This window comes from Augochlora pura, chromosome 11, assembly GCF_028453695.1.
Source record: "Augochlora pura isolate Apur16 chromosome 11, APUR_v2.2.1, whole genome shotgun sequence".
Lineage (NCBI taxonomy): Eukaryota > Metazoa > Arthropoda > Insecta > Hymenoptera > Halictidae > Augochlora > Augochlora pura.
Window position 1 is genome coordinate 12,627,064 of NC_135782.1, and position 18,120 is coordinate 12,645,183.

General features: G+C 34.2%; 1 protein-coding gene across 3 annotated transcripts in view; it reads left to right on the forward strand.

The window, feature by feature from the left end:
• The window catches only part of LOC144476690 (neural-cadherin), a 573,745-nt gene that overhangs the window by 540,197 nt on the left and 15,428 nt on the right, over nucleotides 1–18,120 (forward strand). For all 3 annotated transcript variants that reach the window (XM_078193815.1, XM_078193813.1, XM_078193814.1), the window contains 12 exons: nucleotides 3,258–3,373; nucleotides 5,069–5,233; nucleotides 5,499–5,636; nucleotides 7,295–7,481; nucleotides 8,047–8,280; nucleotides 11,309–11,481; nucleotides 12,596–12,745; nucleotides 12,834–13,139; nucleotides 15,043–15,316; nucleotides 15,433–15,641; nucleotides 16,324–16,656; nucleotides 17,020–17,229. In XM_078193815.1, coding sequence (XP_078049941.1) covers nucleotides 3,258–3,373; nucleotides 5,069–5,233; nucleotides 5,499–5,636; nucleotides 7,295–7,481; nucleotides 8,047–8,280; nucleotides 11,309–11,481; nucleotides 12,596–12,745; nucleotides 12,834–13,139; nucleotides 15,043–15,316; nucleotides 15,433–15,641; nucleotides 16,324–16,656; nucleotides 17,020–17,229 — 2,495 coding nt within the window. The remainder of the gene's footprint in view (nucleotides 1–3,257; nucleotides 3,374–5,068; nucleotides 5,234–5,498; nucleotides 5,637–7,294; nucleotides 7,482–8,046; nucleotides 8,281–11,308; nucleotides 11,482–12,595; nucleotides 12,746–12,833; nucleotides 13,140–15,042; nucleotides 15,317–15,432; nucleotides 15,642–16,323; nucleotides 16,657–17,019; nucleotides 17,230–18,120) is intronic.

Consider the following 18,120-nt stretch of genomic DNA (forward strand, 5'->3'; position numbering starts at 1 on the left):
AACTTTTGGACATCTTGTATAATAAGAATACTATTATATAAAAGGTATGAAGAAATGGTACGATCAACGTTACTTATTCATGCAATACTGCAAATGTTCATTCACTGGAAAGTATTGTTGCGGGCTTCGGGAACCTCGTCCGGTTCCCGTCGCCCCGTTTGCCCCGTTTCACGTGTTCGCGGCATGATTGACTATTTATTTTCACAGTTTTACAATTATACAATTCAATATATTACAATATCGGTTAATTAATTTCAATGTCACGGATTCACTGTCAAATCGCAACTGCCCAAATTCAGCTCGGTCGGAAGACCCTGAACCATGTTGCCGTCTTTTATTTCAAGGGAGAATTCCAAGGCGGCACCGGTCATCCATCCGGTGCTCGTAACAGTATTTATTTATTTGACACATAACTTTACGATGTACACTAAATCTTTTTCTTACATCTTTATTATCGTATAATCATATAGCTAATCATATTAACTAACTTCGCACATTATCGAAATCGAAGATAAAGAGCAGGGTGCGAAACTTTTGAACAAGGCGTAGGCAATGGTATCAAATTGATAGAGTCAATTTGTAAGCATAAACGTACAAACGCGACGTGAATTAAGCATTCTAGGACGCTGTGACCATGTGCCATGAAAAATAAATTTTTAGTCAAATAAGTGAGTTCGCGACAAATAAACAAACTTTGGCAAGCTACGTGTTTTCGGTCTGTTCCGCGAAATGATTTTGTCGCAATCCGAAGTTCAGTATCTTTAACCTTAACCGTGAAATAAGTTTCATTGAGTAACAAAATCTGTTTGCCTCTCTGCAGCCTGTGCAACCCGTAGCTCCCATTGCGCATAAACTGTTTAGAGAACTTTAAATACTGGATGGTTACGTGTAGTCTCGAAACATATTTATCTAGCGGCTTCGAATCAAGAACTTGAACGTTCGAGGTGTTATTAAATTATCATGAAACTCGTTTATTTATTACGGTTCTGCAACTTTGAACTTATCGTGCTAAAAGTGGAACTAAACTATTTCCTTCGGTCTTTATGATCAAATACGTTTCCTGAGAGAACTGTCCAAAGAAATTCTCCGGAAAAAATCTTCGAGAAAATTCTTCAGAAAAACAACGAATATTCAAAATATCACTAGTTTAATGTGTATCGCATATTTAAAGTGTTAAGTATTGTACGCGACTCCAAAGAATCGCTGAAAAGTCGATTAGGTGGTTTGGTGCTTAATTACGGAATTGTTTGAAATTGTTATTATTTGGTTGAAATTTCCAAATTTTATCTAGAAGCATAAAATGATATTCAAGCATTTTTAATTATTTATAATATTTTATAATATTCTGTTTTTGTTAAATAAATTCACTATTAGTCAGGATAATTAAACCACATCAAATTATAAAATCAAAAATGTTGTTCAAATTAATATTAACCCTCCGATGACCGACAAATTTTTCAACGATCAAAGCCCGACAAGGTCCCCAGGGACCTTCTCTATTAATATGGCGTGAGATAAATATAATAATTTTTATTGTTAACCGTAATAGTGCTTCTAGACATCCCATTTATAAAAGTCATGAAAGCTGTGCCTGTTCGGACGAACCGTATTAAAATGCCGCATCGTTCAAAACGTCATAGGTCCCCAGGGACCTTGTCGGTCATCGGAGGGTTAAGACAAATTGGTTTCTTTCAACAAAGGATAAATCGTTAATTTTGTATTACAACAATTCTGTTAAATATGGTGTAACGACCTCTTTTACAATATTAAATCCTATTCATGATACCCGACGCATCGATAGCTTGGACGATTGCAATCGTAACAAGCAAATACTGCATTAACGTTCTTTATAAGTGCTCACATAAAAAGCAGTATAAAGTTTTATTAAATTGTCCGGGCATCAGAAAATTTCGTTACAATTTGCAAGCGTCATAGATTGTTTGGCGAAATCCTCCTACTGCTACCGCGCCTCGCTCTCTGCGTTGCTTCCACTGGTCCACAGCATCTCAGACGCGTATCGTAATAACTGAACCGTTCACTGCACAAATAGATTAACTCCACTTTTTGAAAATTCTTACGCTTAAGTGCCAAAGCACTTGGTATAGTCATACCTCTTTATATTTCTAATAACTTTTCTTGACAATTAAGATAAACGTTATTAATGTGGCAAAAGTTTGTTAGCCACTGAATAATAAATAATTTATTTAAGAGGTCACTTTGATTAACTCAATACTCTAATATAAATCATTACAATAATGCAACTCGCATACATTAGCAAGCCATGAATGATAACATTGAATTTTTTAATGCCATCTTATCAGAATTTAAGTAACATAAATTAGACAGTCACAATCTAATTGTCACAGAATCAAGTACTTTGAAGTAAAATTAATTATTATTATGTGTATTTTACCAGGTTTACAGGACTATATATTTTTTCACCCTTTTCAACATCACTTCCAGATCGTATTTTTGTTTGAATAAGCAATTATTTAAATTTATCAGTCGGTTTAAAAAAAATAAAATTATACCCTTATAATCGAGATGAATGGAACTAATAATAACGTGGATATGCAAAATAGTGAATGATCTGATGGCTCTCCAATACGATTTATCAACAAATAATAATACGTTATAATAGATCTATTAATATTAATTTTTATTAAAAAACCTGTAATAATGATGTGTCATAATTACATATTTTCTGTGTTAAAAAACGAAAAAATTCAAACACTGAATTTAAATTTATTACTTTTTCCGTCTACCAAATTTCTTTACTCTTCCAGTAACATAAAAATAGTAACATTACTAACTATTACCTTTTGGCTATTTTTCTTATAATTTTTATATACCGTTAGATAAAAGTTACATTTGCATTTATGCATTCTAAGTTTGAAAAGACACTTTTTATTTTGTACAGTTTATCAATTTGTGCAGTGAACGGTTCGACTATTCGTAGCGCATTAGGGTAACGCTTGCCCCAATAAATTTTCACATTACCTATGAGATGCGTTTTTTTTTTGTTACTAATATTTCTTGTAGGCCTATTTCACTATTTCACACGATAATTTCGGACCGACGATAAATGTGGAAAATAAGTTTTGATCAAAACTGAAGTCGCTTTGCCGATGTAAGGTTGACTGAATCGTCATAATTGTTATAATTCGAGCGACACGAAGTAACGAAGCGAGCAAAGAATCTGAAAAAGATCTCTCAATGGATGTTCATCTAAAGAAACGTTTTTCTTGATTTTACAGCCTCGCGTATTCGATATGAGATCACGAGCGGTAACGTAGGCGGCGCATTCGCTGTGAAGAATATGACTGGCGCAATTTACGTCGCGGGTGCATTGGATTACGAGACGAGGAAAAGGGTAAGTACATTACGCTGACTGAATCAAACGAAAATAGAAAGAAAAGGGAAAGGAAACCTTATAACACTGAATGTTGAAAATGTAAAAATAATATAGGGCACGTTTTGCTGATTCATTCTTTTAACCGCATTAAAGCTCTTTTTGTGACACGAAACAGCGAGCATTACGCTATCGCAAAATAGCATAGAAAGCATTTACCTTCATTGTACGGTTGCTTCTGTCGAACCATTTATTGTTACTTTAACTCTTTGCATTCGTATGACACCTCTCAGGGGAACATTACAAAGCTGCTGATAATTATAATAATATCAAAATTTATCATTTTTGTCAAATTTTATTTCAGCAGACTAATTAATCCGAACGATTACTCACAGATCACAATCCTGTATCTTACTCCTGGGTTTTCCACCTCACTTAGCAAGCGGTTACATTCCCATCTTTTCACTGCGCAAATAATCTCAACCAATGTGCCTTCCAAGAGTTGGAACCACTACTATACAGGGTGTCCCGGAAATCATAGTACAACCGGGCAGGGAGTGATTCTACATAAAAAAAGAAGAAAATATTTTGGTATAACATTTTTTCATCCGGAGCTCCGTTTTCGTGATAATCGACTTGAAAGTTCGTTCAACTTGTAAACGATTTAATACAATTTGTTTGCCGTGTATTTCACTGCTCTACTTGTCTCTGCCCGGGACAGTGTTTACTACGATTTCCGGGACACCCTGTATACATACTATAGCTAATCTTTACTTTAAGAATTCGGAGATTTATTACATAAAAGTTTCAATAATAATCTGGATCAATAAAGTAAATTTTAATCGAACCAACGTGTTTAGACGGAGCACCTTAAATATGAGGAAGTTATATTTTTCTCACAATGGTCCATCGTCAAAGTGGTGAAACGTTTCTTATGGAGTTCGCGACGTTCGAGTTTTAAATAGACAATCCGCAAAAATTCTCTGAGTGCAAAGTGTTAAATCTTTGAGTTATCGCTATTGAATTTGCTAAATTTATGGCAAGTGTTATCATATTAGCCACATCATATGTACCATATTGTTATTTTTATTATGTAATTTTATGATGTAGATTTCTAACATTTTACGTAAAGGCTCATACCTTTTGCAACCGCTTGTTCTTATGCGGGAAACGATAATACTGACTACAATCGCAATATTAGTTACATTCAAGTATAATAAATTCTGTCCAATCATCCATCAGCTTGTAAAGAAAAATGGACAATTTAGGAAGAGAAGATCTTGCAACTCGTTTTTATAGTTGTTGGCAATCGGCAACTATAAAAATTAACCACAAGATGTGAATAATTGTATCTTCCCTTCCCAAATTACTCCACTTCCCAAAACAATTGAAAATCTAACCACTAAGTAGATTAATAGTAAAGGAATAATAACGATCAGTGCAGTGACATGCACACGGAACAATAAGCTACCAGTCGCGAGTTTACTATGCATCTACCATTCTAATATTTCCTTTAACTGAACACAGACAGACTGTTCTACATAATCAATACTTGTTATAATGATCAAATGTGCTTTTTTATTCAACCTCGTTAAATATTTTTCCATTTTTCAAAATATCTCGATACTCTTAGGAGTTATTTTGAATTGCACTCATTACGAAGACAGTTACTCTTATGCTAATATTATGCGTTCACTTGTTCCTTGAATCTTGCAGTACGAACTTCGACTTACTGCTTCCGACAACTTGAAAGAAAATCACACAAAGGTTGTCATACACGTGAAGGATGTAAATGATAATCCACCTGTCTTCGAACGTCCGATTTACGGAACGCAGATTACGGAGGAAGACGATAGGACACTACCGAAAGATGTTCTACGGGTAATTACTCTTTTTTACTCCAAAATTACTCTCTCGGATTATTTCGAAAGCTGATCGCAAATACCGCATGAATGAAGAGTAATCATGAGTAGTATAGCAACAAAAAACTTTTAACATCGATTTGAAATGTAACAATGTATTTTCTAAATGACTTCAACGAAGTCTCTTTACATTTTGTTGCAATATATCGAATATACATATGAATTGAAGTATATATATTTATATTCAAATAATAAATTTTTTATTTTTCTTCTCTTTTACACAGGTAACGGCCACTGATGGCGACAAGGACAGAGTACAAAGTATTGTTTATTTCTTAACCGGTCAGGGAATCGATCCTGATAATCCAGCAAATAGTAAATTCGACATTAATCGCACCAGCGGAGAAATCTATGTACTACAGGTTCGTATAATTTGTGATCTGTGCCTTTTATTTTTTATGAGCAACTAAGACCACGAGTAACGTTATATATTTTTTTATAAGAATCGTGTGTTATTAGATTTTTATATTATATACATATAGTCTGTCGAAGTCATAATGTAATTTGTAGTAACAATTATGGCAAAATGAAAGATGAATTATCTGTTCTGCGGAACTTCATGCAAAACAAGAATTGTCTGTATCTGAAAAACACAGTAATTACTTAGAAGTTTTATGCAATTTTTAAAATTTTTAGAATGCGAAAAATAATACATAGACATTATGCTCGATTTCAATGACTTTTAAATACATTGTTAAAATCATTATTCTATGCAACTTTTTTTCGTATTTATATGAAATCGTATTGATATGGCGGTCTTTTCTAGCTTTCAAGGTGAGATTGAAGATAAGAAAGTTTTTTTTTTTAATATTAAACAATACAACGGGGTAATACTTTTAACGGAGGTGGAATTGTTGTATTCTATTTAGCGGAGATGAACTACCGTTTTATCTTGAACGAATTTTGAGATCAAATTTAATCTTCACAACAGCTTTATTTACAGTACAGCTTTATTTATCCAAAAGAACACATTTCTCTTCGTTGGTTTAAATTAAAATTCTATTATTCATGTACATTCTTTTGTCTATAGAAAGGGATCTATCATTACGGTTCAAACAAATCCAGCCGAAACAAAAGAAGAAGCATTTTATGTATTTTATATTGTATACATATTGATCATGAAAACCAAACTCCCTTTCAAACAATAAATTTCAGCTGAACCACAATTCGAAACTACTTGTAGCCAGCCTTTTTGAATATATAAGGAGTAACAATATGCAACCCGCGGATTTGTTTACAAGTTATTAAAAAAACAACAACATTATTCAACGACTCAACAACAGTTACAGTTAAAAAAGATGTAATAATGTTGAATCTATAGAGAACCAGCTCTCTCGACTTGAACCCCCATAGACCTTGTAATATTATTAAATAAGCAGTTTTCAGACGAATCTCAATGGTATGATTAAAGAAAACGTACATCAAAATTTAAGAATTCATTGTAAAAATTTCAATCTTGAAATATGTGTAAGGACTAGTTATGAAAAAATTTTCTACTGCAGTCACAGATTTATTCAGCATGTCTCCAGTTTTCCACCTGTTTTATTATGCAAGACTACGTTACAGTAAATTCTTACCAATTATCTTTCAGCTTGTAAACCAAAATGGACAATTTTAGAAGTTGCCGATTGTCAACAACTATAAAAACGAAGCGTGATGTTCGAATGATCGTATTTCCTCTTTCCAAACTGACAATTTTTCTTGACAAGCTAAAGAACAATTCCAGAGAATTTACTGTACCAAATAATGTTAAATTATCTATTACAATGATCTTGTCATTTTATTTCGGGGTCATTAAAACAAAGTTAAGAAGGCAAACTTCAACAATTTTTGTTACGGTTCCAGTAGGTACCAAGACAAACACCATTCTCGAAAATATTCTTTAAATTTTTTTTTTTTTTTTAAATCTATAGTTAAAAGAAAGTCAATTTCTTCGACGCCATGCGTTAAAAAACGTAGTTCTGTATGCTTGTGGTTGATTGTTAAAACTTCAAATATATAAGCTATAACATTTTTCCAGCCATTGGATAGGGATCAACCGAATGGGAGACCTCAATGGCGATTCACTGTATTTGCTCAAGATGAAGGCGGAGAAGGTCTAGTCGGCTACGCTGATGTTCAAGTGAATTTAAAGGATATTAACGACAACGCACCAACCTTTCCACAAGGAGTTTACTTTGGCAATGTAACGGAGAATGGCACAGCAGGTACCAAATTTATGCACATTATGCACATGATTATATACTTTGAAATTATACACGTTTGTCTAACTATACAACTATCTATTACAAACGATAGCACGAGAATATGCTGAATCAGATATCGACTAGCAAAAATACTCGTTACACTGGCTATTCAAATATATCGGGTGGTAGATGTCGCAAGCTCGTGTGTTTCGTCATATTTCAGTAGATGCAAGCAGACTACATAAAAGACATTATTACTAAATCTAGTAGTTGATGTATTTATAACAAAAATTACTAGAGGAAGTACCACGTAATGAATCCATTAAAATAATTTAAAAATATTCTTATAGTTTTTTCAATTTATTGAATTCATAAAAGGAAGAATACATTATTATTTAATTTCTGTTTCTTTTAATAAATTCAGATATTTTTTATTTGGCGTAAAGATTTGCGATCTAATACTATCATGACATACTGTGATGAAACACAATACATATTTTCTAATAAAGTGGTCTATTGTGAGCTATCTCTTGTCTTCACACAATCAAGTTTATTTACGATCTCTTTTTCTTAATGTCCGTTTCAGGAATGGTTGTAATGACCATGACAGCGATCGATTACGACGACCCAAACGAAAGTACCAACGCGAAGCTGGTTTATTCAATTGAAAAGAATGTCATCGAAGAAGAGACTGGTTCACCGATCTTCGAAATCGAATCAGAAACTGGCGTCATAAAGACTGCGGTATGCTGTTTGGACAGAGAGCGCACCCCAGATTATTCTATACAGGTTGTTGCAATGGATGGAGGAGGGTTAAAGGGTAAGTATCAAAGCAATTTATGTTCATCGAAAAATTATTCTCTTGTTTTCTAAAATTTTCTTTGCCATAAAATTTCTATTAAGCGAGAGTGCAGTAGAGTAATAATGATTAAAATAATACAATATTCTCTCCACAACTACCGCAACTTCGCGTATTACAGTGATAGTTATGATGGAAATACTACATTATTCGTAGTGTTCCATGACAGGGGATAATGACTGAAAAAGAAAGAGGAATTGAAGGTCAAGGCGTTCAGCAAATATTAGAAAACTCGAGTCAGCTCAACCTTTGAAATTCAAAAATCTAAGCTCCTCATTGTCACTTTTCCCTTTCATGAAACGTTTATCAACCACGTCTCTCATTATCCTGTTTAAAATAACACTAAACATGAAATAATTATGATTATATGTAACAAGTTGAAGTCCGAAAAATTAAATGATCTGTTACACAAGCAATTGTGATCGTAATTATATCGTGTTTGGTGTCATATTAAAAGATTCATAAAAAGGAATGAAATATAAAAAAAGTTGCAAGTGTTAGCTTCATTAACATTAGTGCAAGTCTCACAGATACTCAATATCTCGTTAACTCTGTTGAACGTGTTTAAAGCATGCCCAGTGTGACAAAGTGGCAGGTTTGTAGAGGATTTCAGGGAGCGTACAAATGCGAAGAACGTTCTGTAAAATGAGTTATGCAAAGAATGGAGGCAGGCGACGCATGCGCGGAAGTTACGCGCCGCGGAAGGCCTCCATCTATTAGGGTATCCCATAAACTTCCCTTTTTTGATGCGAAATGAATACACGATATTTGTTGTTTAAGGTGGATTTATTATGTTATATATGAACTGTTCTGTTCTATAACCTTTCTTCCACCTCTCAGGAAGCCTCATTATGCCCTCTTTCCAAAATTCTTGAAGCTTATTTGCAAAATATTCATCTAGGTACGTTTCTATTTCGCTTATGGATTTCAAAGATTCACCACGGAGAGAATTTTTTAAAGAGAGGAACAAGTAATAATCGGATGGAGCAAGGTCTGGAGAGCTAGGAGGATGAGGTAGAACGTCCCAATCAAACCGTAATAATTTTTGCATTACGGCCAACGTAACATGCGGTCTTGCATTGTCGTGAAGGAATACGACGCCTCGTCGGTTCGCTAATCCTGGCTGTTTTTCTACTATGGCGGCTTTCAATTGATCCAATTGATTGCAATATTTGTCAGCATTGATCGTATCACCTTGAGGAAGGAGCCCGTAGTACACTACACATTTCCAGTCCCACCAAATGCACAAAAGAACCTTCTTCGGATGAAGTCCAGGCTTTGCAACAGTTGAAGGTCTACTTCCCTTAAACCAAGTGCATTTTCGATGCACATTTTGGTATAAAATCCAAGTCTCGTTTCCAGTGACAAGCCTATTTAAGAAAGAATCCCTTTCATGTCGTTGGAGAAGCAAGTCGCACGTAGAGACGCGGTCCATAAGGCCGGTCTCCGTCAATAGGTGTGGAACCCAAACTTCATATCGATTCGCATATCCCACCTTGATTAAATGCTTATGTACCGTTGTCTTGAGAATATTAGTGGCATCCACTAACTCACGCACACTATATCGCGGATTTTCATTCAGCACAGTCTTGATAATGTCCGTATCCGTCGTTGCTGGTCGTCCGCTGCGGTTTTCATCTTTCAACTCGAAATTGCCAGCTCTAAATTTTTTAAACCAATTGCAGACGGTCCCAATAGTCATAGAACCACTAACGTAAATGGTGCAAATGTCGTCTGCAGTGTCCTTTGCACTATTGCCTTTTATAAAGCAATGAAGCATAACATGTCGCAAATGCTTCTTTTGACTCTCCATATTGAACGGTGCAGAACAAATTTGAAAAGAGACTTTGTCACCAACGAAACGTACTTTGAAAGAGCATTGGGACGACTGAAACCGATGCCATAAACGGCTAAAAGATAAGCCTGCATATTTATATAAATATAGCCACTTAGAATCACTCATAGCGTAGCGCGGAAGAAACTTATGGGACAACCTAATACAATTTGGTCGTCGGAGTAGAGATGTAATTTGGAGAAACTGTGCTTAGTTCATTGGTGTGAAGGATATAAAAATGGTCTGGCAAATAATGTTTTGTATATTGCCCTGTCAATGAGCTCGCTCACGAAGGTCTCGAAGTGGTGTCCGATGACACCCGATAATTTTGGGTCTAGTCACGTCGCGTCGAGTGGTTTGGCTGTCACAGCCGACCGTGTTTATCTCACGTGTGGTCTTCTTGAGACCGAACAATTATTATGAATACATTGCATTGTTACAATAACAACTATAACTTAATTTTTTTATTTTTAATTCTTTATGCATGAAAATTTTTTTAATATATTGGTTAGATTCTTCCAATTAAAATGATACCTAACACGACATATCTTACACCATATTTATTCATTATACTCTTATATTATTATATAATACTATCTTATACAGGTTGTATCAAAATTATTGTAACTCAGGGAAATGAGGAATTTCTGAGACCATTTCGAGTAACCTTTTCTTTTGCGAAAATGTAATCCGCGGTTTTTGTTAATGAGTTATAAGTGAAAAACAGTAGCCAATGAGAGGAGAACGCACAAGATTTCAACCTGCTGTTACGCGCGATAGCTAGCGGGCTGAAGCCTACATCACTCCGGAGCGCGACCGGAGGAGAGGGCTCCGCTCAAGCTTTTAGCCGCGTTCGAAATAACGAACAAGGATTTTATGAATTTTCTACCAATTTGAAAAATCTCGTAAATATTATTAATAAAAAAACTCACCCTTTTAGTTGTAAATGTTGTAAACCAAAAGTTGTAATCCACGTGTGTAGAACAGCACAGATTACATTAACGTTCACTGACATCATTGAACCTCAGCATAAGCGTAGCAAAAAAATCGATAAATTAAGCAAAATCGTGACATTAAGCTAAACATTACTACACTTGCCAACGATACCGTGGATACCACAAAAAAGTAATCAAAACGCACCTGTTTCGTGCTTAGGGACTGGGACGGCATCTATACGAGTGAAAGATATAAACGACATGCCTCCGCAATTTACAAAGGAAGAATGGTTTACCGAAGTCGACGAGACAGAAGGACCAGATTTGCCGGAAATGCCAATACTTACGGTCACTGTACACGATGAAGATGAAACCAACAAATTCCAATACAAGGTACTCTCTATAATCCATCCAAACTAAGACCAAACTAATATCGGTTACAATTTTTGAAAGAATTATGAAGAACCTTTATTCTGTATAATTGTTTTGTAGAGCCGATATTAAATCAGATCTATATCGGTTTCAAAATAGTTACGTAAAGATCTTAATAAAAATGTTACAGAACAATATCTCCGTATCGTGAATGATACTAAAAAATACTAGAGGAACGAATTGCCTGGTTCGTAGGCACGTATATTATAATGGAAATAACTTATTTTCATAGATCATATTTTTTAAGATTTCAAGGCTATCGATAAGTTCAAAGCGAACAAATTCAAATCTCGAACATTTTTATCCTACATTTACAGTACAGTACAAAGAATCACGTATTTGAACGTAAACTATAAATAATTTACTAATTATTTAATTAGTATTACTACTACTATTAAGTAATATATTCGTCGAGCAACTTTTGTTTTATTTTTTCGACTCAATGTAATTGTGATGCTTGTACAAGCATATTCGGAAAAGAAGTCATAATTTAATAATGTATGGAACGTTATCTCATTATGCTATTTTTAGTTTCAAGTTTGTCTTAAAAGCTATAATTTGGATAGTTTTAAGCTGAATCTTAGAAGAGAAAGAATATACCAAAATTACAAAAAGATAATATTCGGTAGTATCTGTTCTACATAGTAATTTAAATTTATTCCGAATTTGAGATTTAAATTTTCGGTCCACATCGAGGAAATAAAAAAAAACATAAAAGAATACATATTGTATAAAAGGAAGCTTCTCCTTATATACGAAATCCTCTCTCGCCAAAATTATACAGAGTTTCTCGCAGCATAGCTTCAATCATACCGCGTCTCAATCGCATCGCACCTCAATAAAGGTTCATTATACAGGAATAAAGATTCATTATAACCCTTTCTATCAGGGCAGAAATATAACGGCTTGCAACAGTTATTCTCATAACTTTTTCAATTTTTCTAACTTCGACCAGCACAATTTAGTAAGAAACTAAAGTGCTTTTACATGAATGGAAACTCAATATACAATTCGTTTGATTATTTCCCGTTTATGTTGGATGGTAACAATTATTACTACTCGTAACTTTCAACAGGTAATAGAGAACAGTGCTTATGGTGCTGACAAGTTTACCATGGTAAGAAACAACGATGGTACGGGATCTCTGAAAATTGTCCAATCATTGGATTACGAAGATGAAGTACAAAGCAACGGGTTTAGATTTAGGATACAGGTCAATGATAAGGTAATTAATACTGGAGTTAATTAATACCGAATTATGCTTAGGGCAAATTTAAAAACAGGTTTCTGTTATTCGAAATGCTTATTTGCAGGGCGAGGATAACGACAACGATAAGTATCACGTTGCCTACTCATGGGTAACGGTGAAATTACGCGATATAAACGATAATCAACCACAATTTGAAAAAGCCAATATCGAGACTACCGTTCTGGAAAACACATCCATTGGAAACACTCTTGAAACATTCAAAGCTACTGATCCTGATCAAGGTGGAAAGAGTAAAGTGTATTATTTGATCGACAGATTTTCTGATCGTAAACGGCAATTCTCGATCAATGAAACCGGCACGGTATCAATCCAAAGGAGTTTAGACCGCGAAGAAACTCCACGACATCAAGTAAGCTGTGTAACAATGTGCTTTACAATTTTCCTTTGCTATTTCATTTACTACTCTCTTAGGTTCGCAATATAGTGGCGCATTTAGGCTCTAGACTCCAGACTTTTAGCTAAACCACATGAACGAATGTTACAATCCAACAAAGTTTCAACGTTCAATGAATTCGTTGTTGCTAAAATTAACATGGTTTGTTATCTTTGTACATTTTGTAATATAAGCTGAAATTTTTTCGAACTAAGGACCAATGCTTGCTTATAATAAACGAGCAAATTTAATCTATACAGTTATTTATAACGTGCAATATTTTTATTTCAAATCTATGTTCTCCATCATTATTCTAATCAAATATTTTACTGCAATATGATTATGATAAAAATGATGAATGAATTTACTAAAAAAAATTGTTGCCTTTTATGTCATATTTTTCTATAATACTCTTTAACTGTATTATCTACGTGTTCAAGGATCGATACAAATATGCATCGTTGTGTGAAACATGATAAAAACACTGTTGGGGCGTCACGGCGTCGATCAGTATTAGCGACGAAGTATGACGCTATAGGTGTGGACTGTATAAAATGTTGACTTGGAATTTCACTCACAAAACTTATTTAGCCTACTATATTACACTTTGATCTTAGGTTTTAGAATTCTGTTATGTGTACGATTCTATTAACTATTCGATTCTATGGTCTATTTGATTCTATTAACTATTTGATTCTAATCTCTATTCGATTCTATTAACTATTTGATTCTGATATTTTGTTGGCGTATTGGCTTTTACGAAAGCTCGGTCGCAGGAGGAATTTGGTGGAAGTGGAAAAAATGTCTAAAGTAGGGATAGTAAGGAACTCTGTGGTAGGGGGTGTTTCAGCAACGTTTTACAGGGATTTCCTCCAGGTCTGAATGTGCCGTAAAAATAGCCGTTCGCGGAACGGTCGCGAGCCTGCCTTGGTCCTCCAGGCCTCTGTCCGCGGAGCCCTTTGGAAATCCCCGAGGTTTACGATGCCAGTGTTCGCTATTGAGACCGAGAACAAGAGATTGTAAACCGATTACCATGCGTCGCGCGAAATATTAAAATTACTTGATGGTTCGGTTCCTCAAAAATAGCCTTTTACCATTACTAGCATCATAAACTGTAAATTGGTCTTCCTTGTTTGAAGATCGTCCTTAGGCCCTATGCCCAGGACTCAACAAGCACATTGCCCGCTGGTTCTGAAATTTTTCATCAGCAATAATTTAAATCGTAGGTCATCCTTCGGTTTTCGCAACTGTATGTTTTAATATTATTTGTTACCCTCTATAATTATTTTAATAATTTTTAACAAATTCTTCTATATAATAATTTAATTTTCTTATTAGAGCAGTGTTAAGCTAATAATGACTGGTATAAAGTACCGTTCGTTCACCAAAAGAAGGCACAGCTTGTTTACTTTTTCATTTACATCGCAGATAGTAATCGACTATTGGCCGAAAACGGTGTTGAATATCAACGGCGGATTGTAATGCTGGTATTCAACACAGTTTTCATTGTTGGTTTGTAGCGTTGTAGCGCCTTCTTTTGGCGAACGTTCGGTACAGCATACAGCTGTATGTAACTCTTTTTAATATATGGTTTGACTTATTTTGTCACATATTTTCACTTTTATTTATTTTGATATTACGTTAAACGGAAAAACTTTAATTATTTATACTTATGGCAACATGTATTTAATTTTCTACACGACTGCCCTATTTAATTGCTACTTACGTATCATGTTTATACTATTATAAGAGAGGCAAGAATAAGAGTGAGAAAGTGGAAAGAAAAGACTGATTTATAGAATTTATAAAACCAAAATAGAATGTAGGAACTTCGAAACTGCAATGGATATTGGATGAACGATAACAAAAATGATTACAGGTGAAAATCTTAGCTATCGATGACGGTATCCCGCCGAAAACTGCTACAGCTACATTAACCGTAATCGTTCAGGATATCAATGACAATCCACCAAGATTTTTAAAAGATTACCGACCAGTGCTACAGGAGCACTTACAACCGAAGAAAGTCGTGGAAATTTCGGCAACGGACGATGACGACCGATCAATGGGCAACGGACCGCCATTTACTTTCCGAATGGATCCGAAGGCGGATGACGTGATTCGTGCCAGCTTCAAAGTTGAAAGCGACACCAGTAAGTTCTGGAATAATTCCATTAATCCCATAAAATCAACTACTTAATCTTACTTTTGTACATTTATTGCTATTTTCTTAATTCCTTTAATAAGCCTCGCGTTTTTTCATCCATAGATGGTGCAAACGGAGACGGTATGGCTATTGTATCTTCGTTGCGAACATTCGATAGAGAGCAACAAAAGGAATACTTGATACCGATCATTATAAAAGATGTTGGGACTGTTCCAATGTCTGGGACCAGCACTTTAACAGTTATTATTGGAGACACTAACGATCATAAAATGCAGCCAGCTTCAAAAGACATTTTTGTATATAATTATGCAGTACGTAGTTCGAAAACTTCTTAAACACTCTGCGAAATCTTACTTTTATATGTCATTTCAATTGAAATATTTATCGAATTAGAAACATGCATGTATTATTTTTTCTTCCTAAAGGGTAGCTAAAATAATTTGATACTAATTTAATTGAGCGTAGTTATTATTTTCGATTAAAATGCACATTAACATCAAATAATAGTTTCACATAGCTCAATTCAAAAAAGCAATTAAGGCACACGAGATTGATAGACCACGCCTGTCGTTCTTCTTTGGTTCTAAATAAATTCTATTCGCAAAGTGCTAGTAATGTAAAATGCACAAGAAATTCACAATCAGATCTTCCATTCCATTTGATAAATAAATTATAGGAGTAAATATATGAAATACATATAATAAATTGTGTAAAGAAATGCTGAAATATCCTACTAGTACTGATTAGTTGGAACCCTATTTTGAAATGACTAAAGTGAAATGAAACTGAGAATAGTATAGATTTATACCATATACGAAAATCAAATGACAAATTCTCCATAAACTATCAAAGAACAAAAATGCGATATTTTAGATTGTTACGATTATTTATCTTTTTAATTTTTGCAACTTTTTCATAAAAAGACTGTGTTCATCCCTTAAATCAGATATATAAATAAATAATTGGCAATAATAAACAAATTTATTGTCTCAGGGACAATCGCCAGACACAGAAATAGGCAGAGTGTATGTCTATGATTTGGACGATTGGGATTTACCAGACAAGAAGTTCTACTGGGAAAATTTAGAACACGATCAATTTAAATTGGATGAGGATACTGGCATGATCTACATGAAGTCGGGTACGGCCGATGGTAGATACCATTTAAGGTTCAAAGTTTATGATCGGAAGCATACGCAAACTGATATTTTTGCAAACGTAACTGTCACCGTTAAAACTATCCCTCACGAAGCAGTATTAAATTCTGGATCTGTTCGAATATCTGGCATAACCGATGAAGATTTCATTCGTGTTTGGGATTATAAGGTAAATGATTTCTCTATTAGCAATATCTGTTATAACGTCGGTATTTATAATTAATAATAATAATAATAAAATCAAGAAATTCACAAAGATAATAAATGCTTCTAATATTCCGGGTTTTATTAGACGGTATATGTATTGAAATGGAACATTATAAAACAGTTGTTTAGTTAATAATATTCTCTACAGATTTCGTTGTCATACAAAAAGATTTCTTTATTATCAACTGGAAACATTCATTGACATAAAAAAAAACTAGTACGATTTCATTAAAAATCAATTCAGACACTTAATTAGAACTTATTGAAAGATTTAAAATCCAGTTTTTTCGACTGGCGAGGATTGATTCTTAATATTGTTTTTCAGTATCAAACGTTATCACGAAGCAAAGCAGAATTATTCCGGGAAAAATTGGCGCATCTATTAAATATAGACGATAAAAACAATGTCGATGTGTTCAGTGTTCAATTACGCAGAATGCATCCACCATTAACTGACGTCAGATTCGCAGCCCATGGGTCACCGTATTACAAACCTGTCAGACTAAATGGAATTGTGTTGATGCACCGTGAGGAGGTAACTTATTAATTTTCTGTTAAAGCAGAGAGATTTATCAGACACTTATACTGAATGATATATGTTCAGACTGTCTGCTAAAGTTTCGTTTCAATCAAAAACAAGTTCTTTTGTAATTTGTTATTACTTTTTACACGAATTGACTTTAGCAGTAATAACGTGCAGCCTGTCCCAACGAGATATATAGAAGCCGATTATTTCAAAATCATTGAAGATACAAAAATTGTTTTAAAGTTTGTGTAAACAAATTTTCTATTTCTACATTCCACATTAAGGGTTCAACACATTTTCCTCAAAACTACCACTGAAAAGTAGTAAACAAATGGGGAAGTTCACGCTCCGTTACTTGTTCTTGCTCTGAACTCGATACACAATCATTGTTTTTCGTTAATAACTCGTATACAAAGCCGCGTATTACATTTCCGCTAAGGAACAAGTTACTTCAAATGACCAAATGATTTTGGGACACTCTGCATAGAAAGCGTTCATATCTGCTTTTATAATTTTATATTTAATTTTGAATAATATAATCGGATTGTATATACATATATTTAGGAAGGGATACAATAATACTACGTCTTAACCAAATTATACAGGATGCAGTAAATAAAGTAGCTAACTAGAAAGTTAAATAAAATAATGGACAAAAGTATTCCTTTGGAATTGTAAATTTCGAAATAAACTTCGTGCTTGAACACACAGCTTTCAAAGCTGTTTCACGAAATTTTTTGTAGCTATGGCCTGATCACCATATTTGCATGTAATTTAAATTTGTAACACATGTGGTGACAGTCATTATGATTAAGAAGATATTTTACGAATTTTGTTTAAAAAAGACATATAGTGCAGTACGTTCGTATACAGTCGAACCTATTTTTGTGTGGTCTTTTC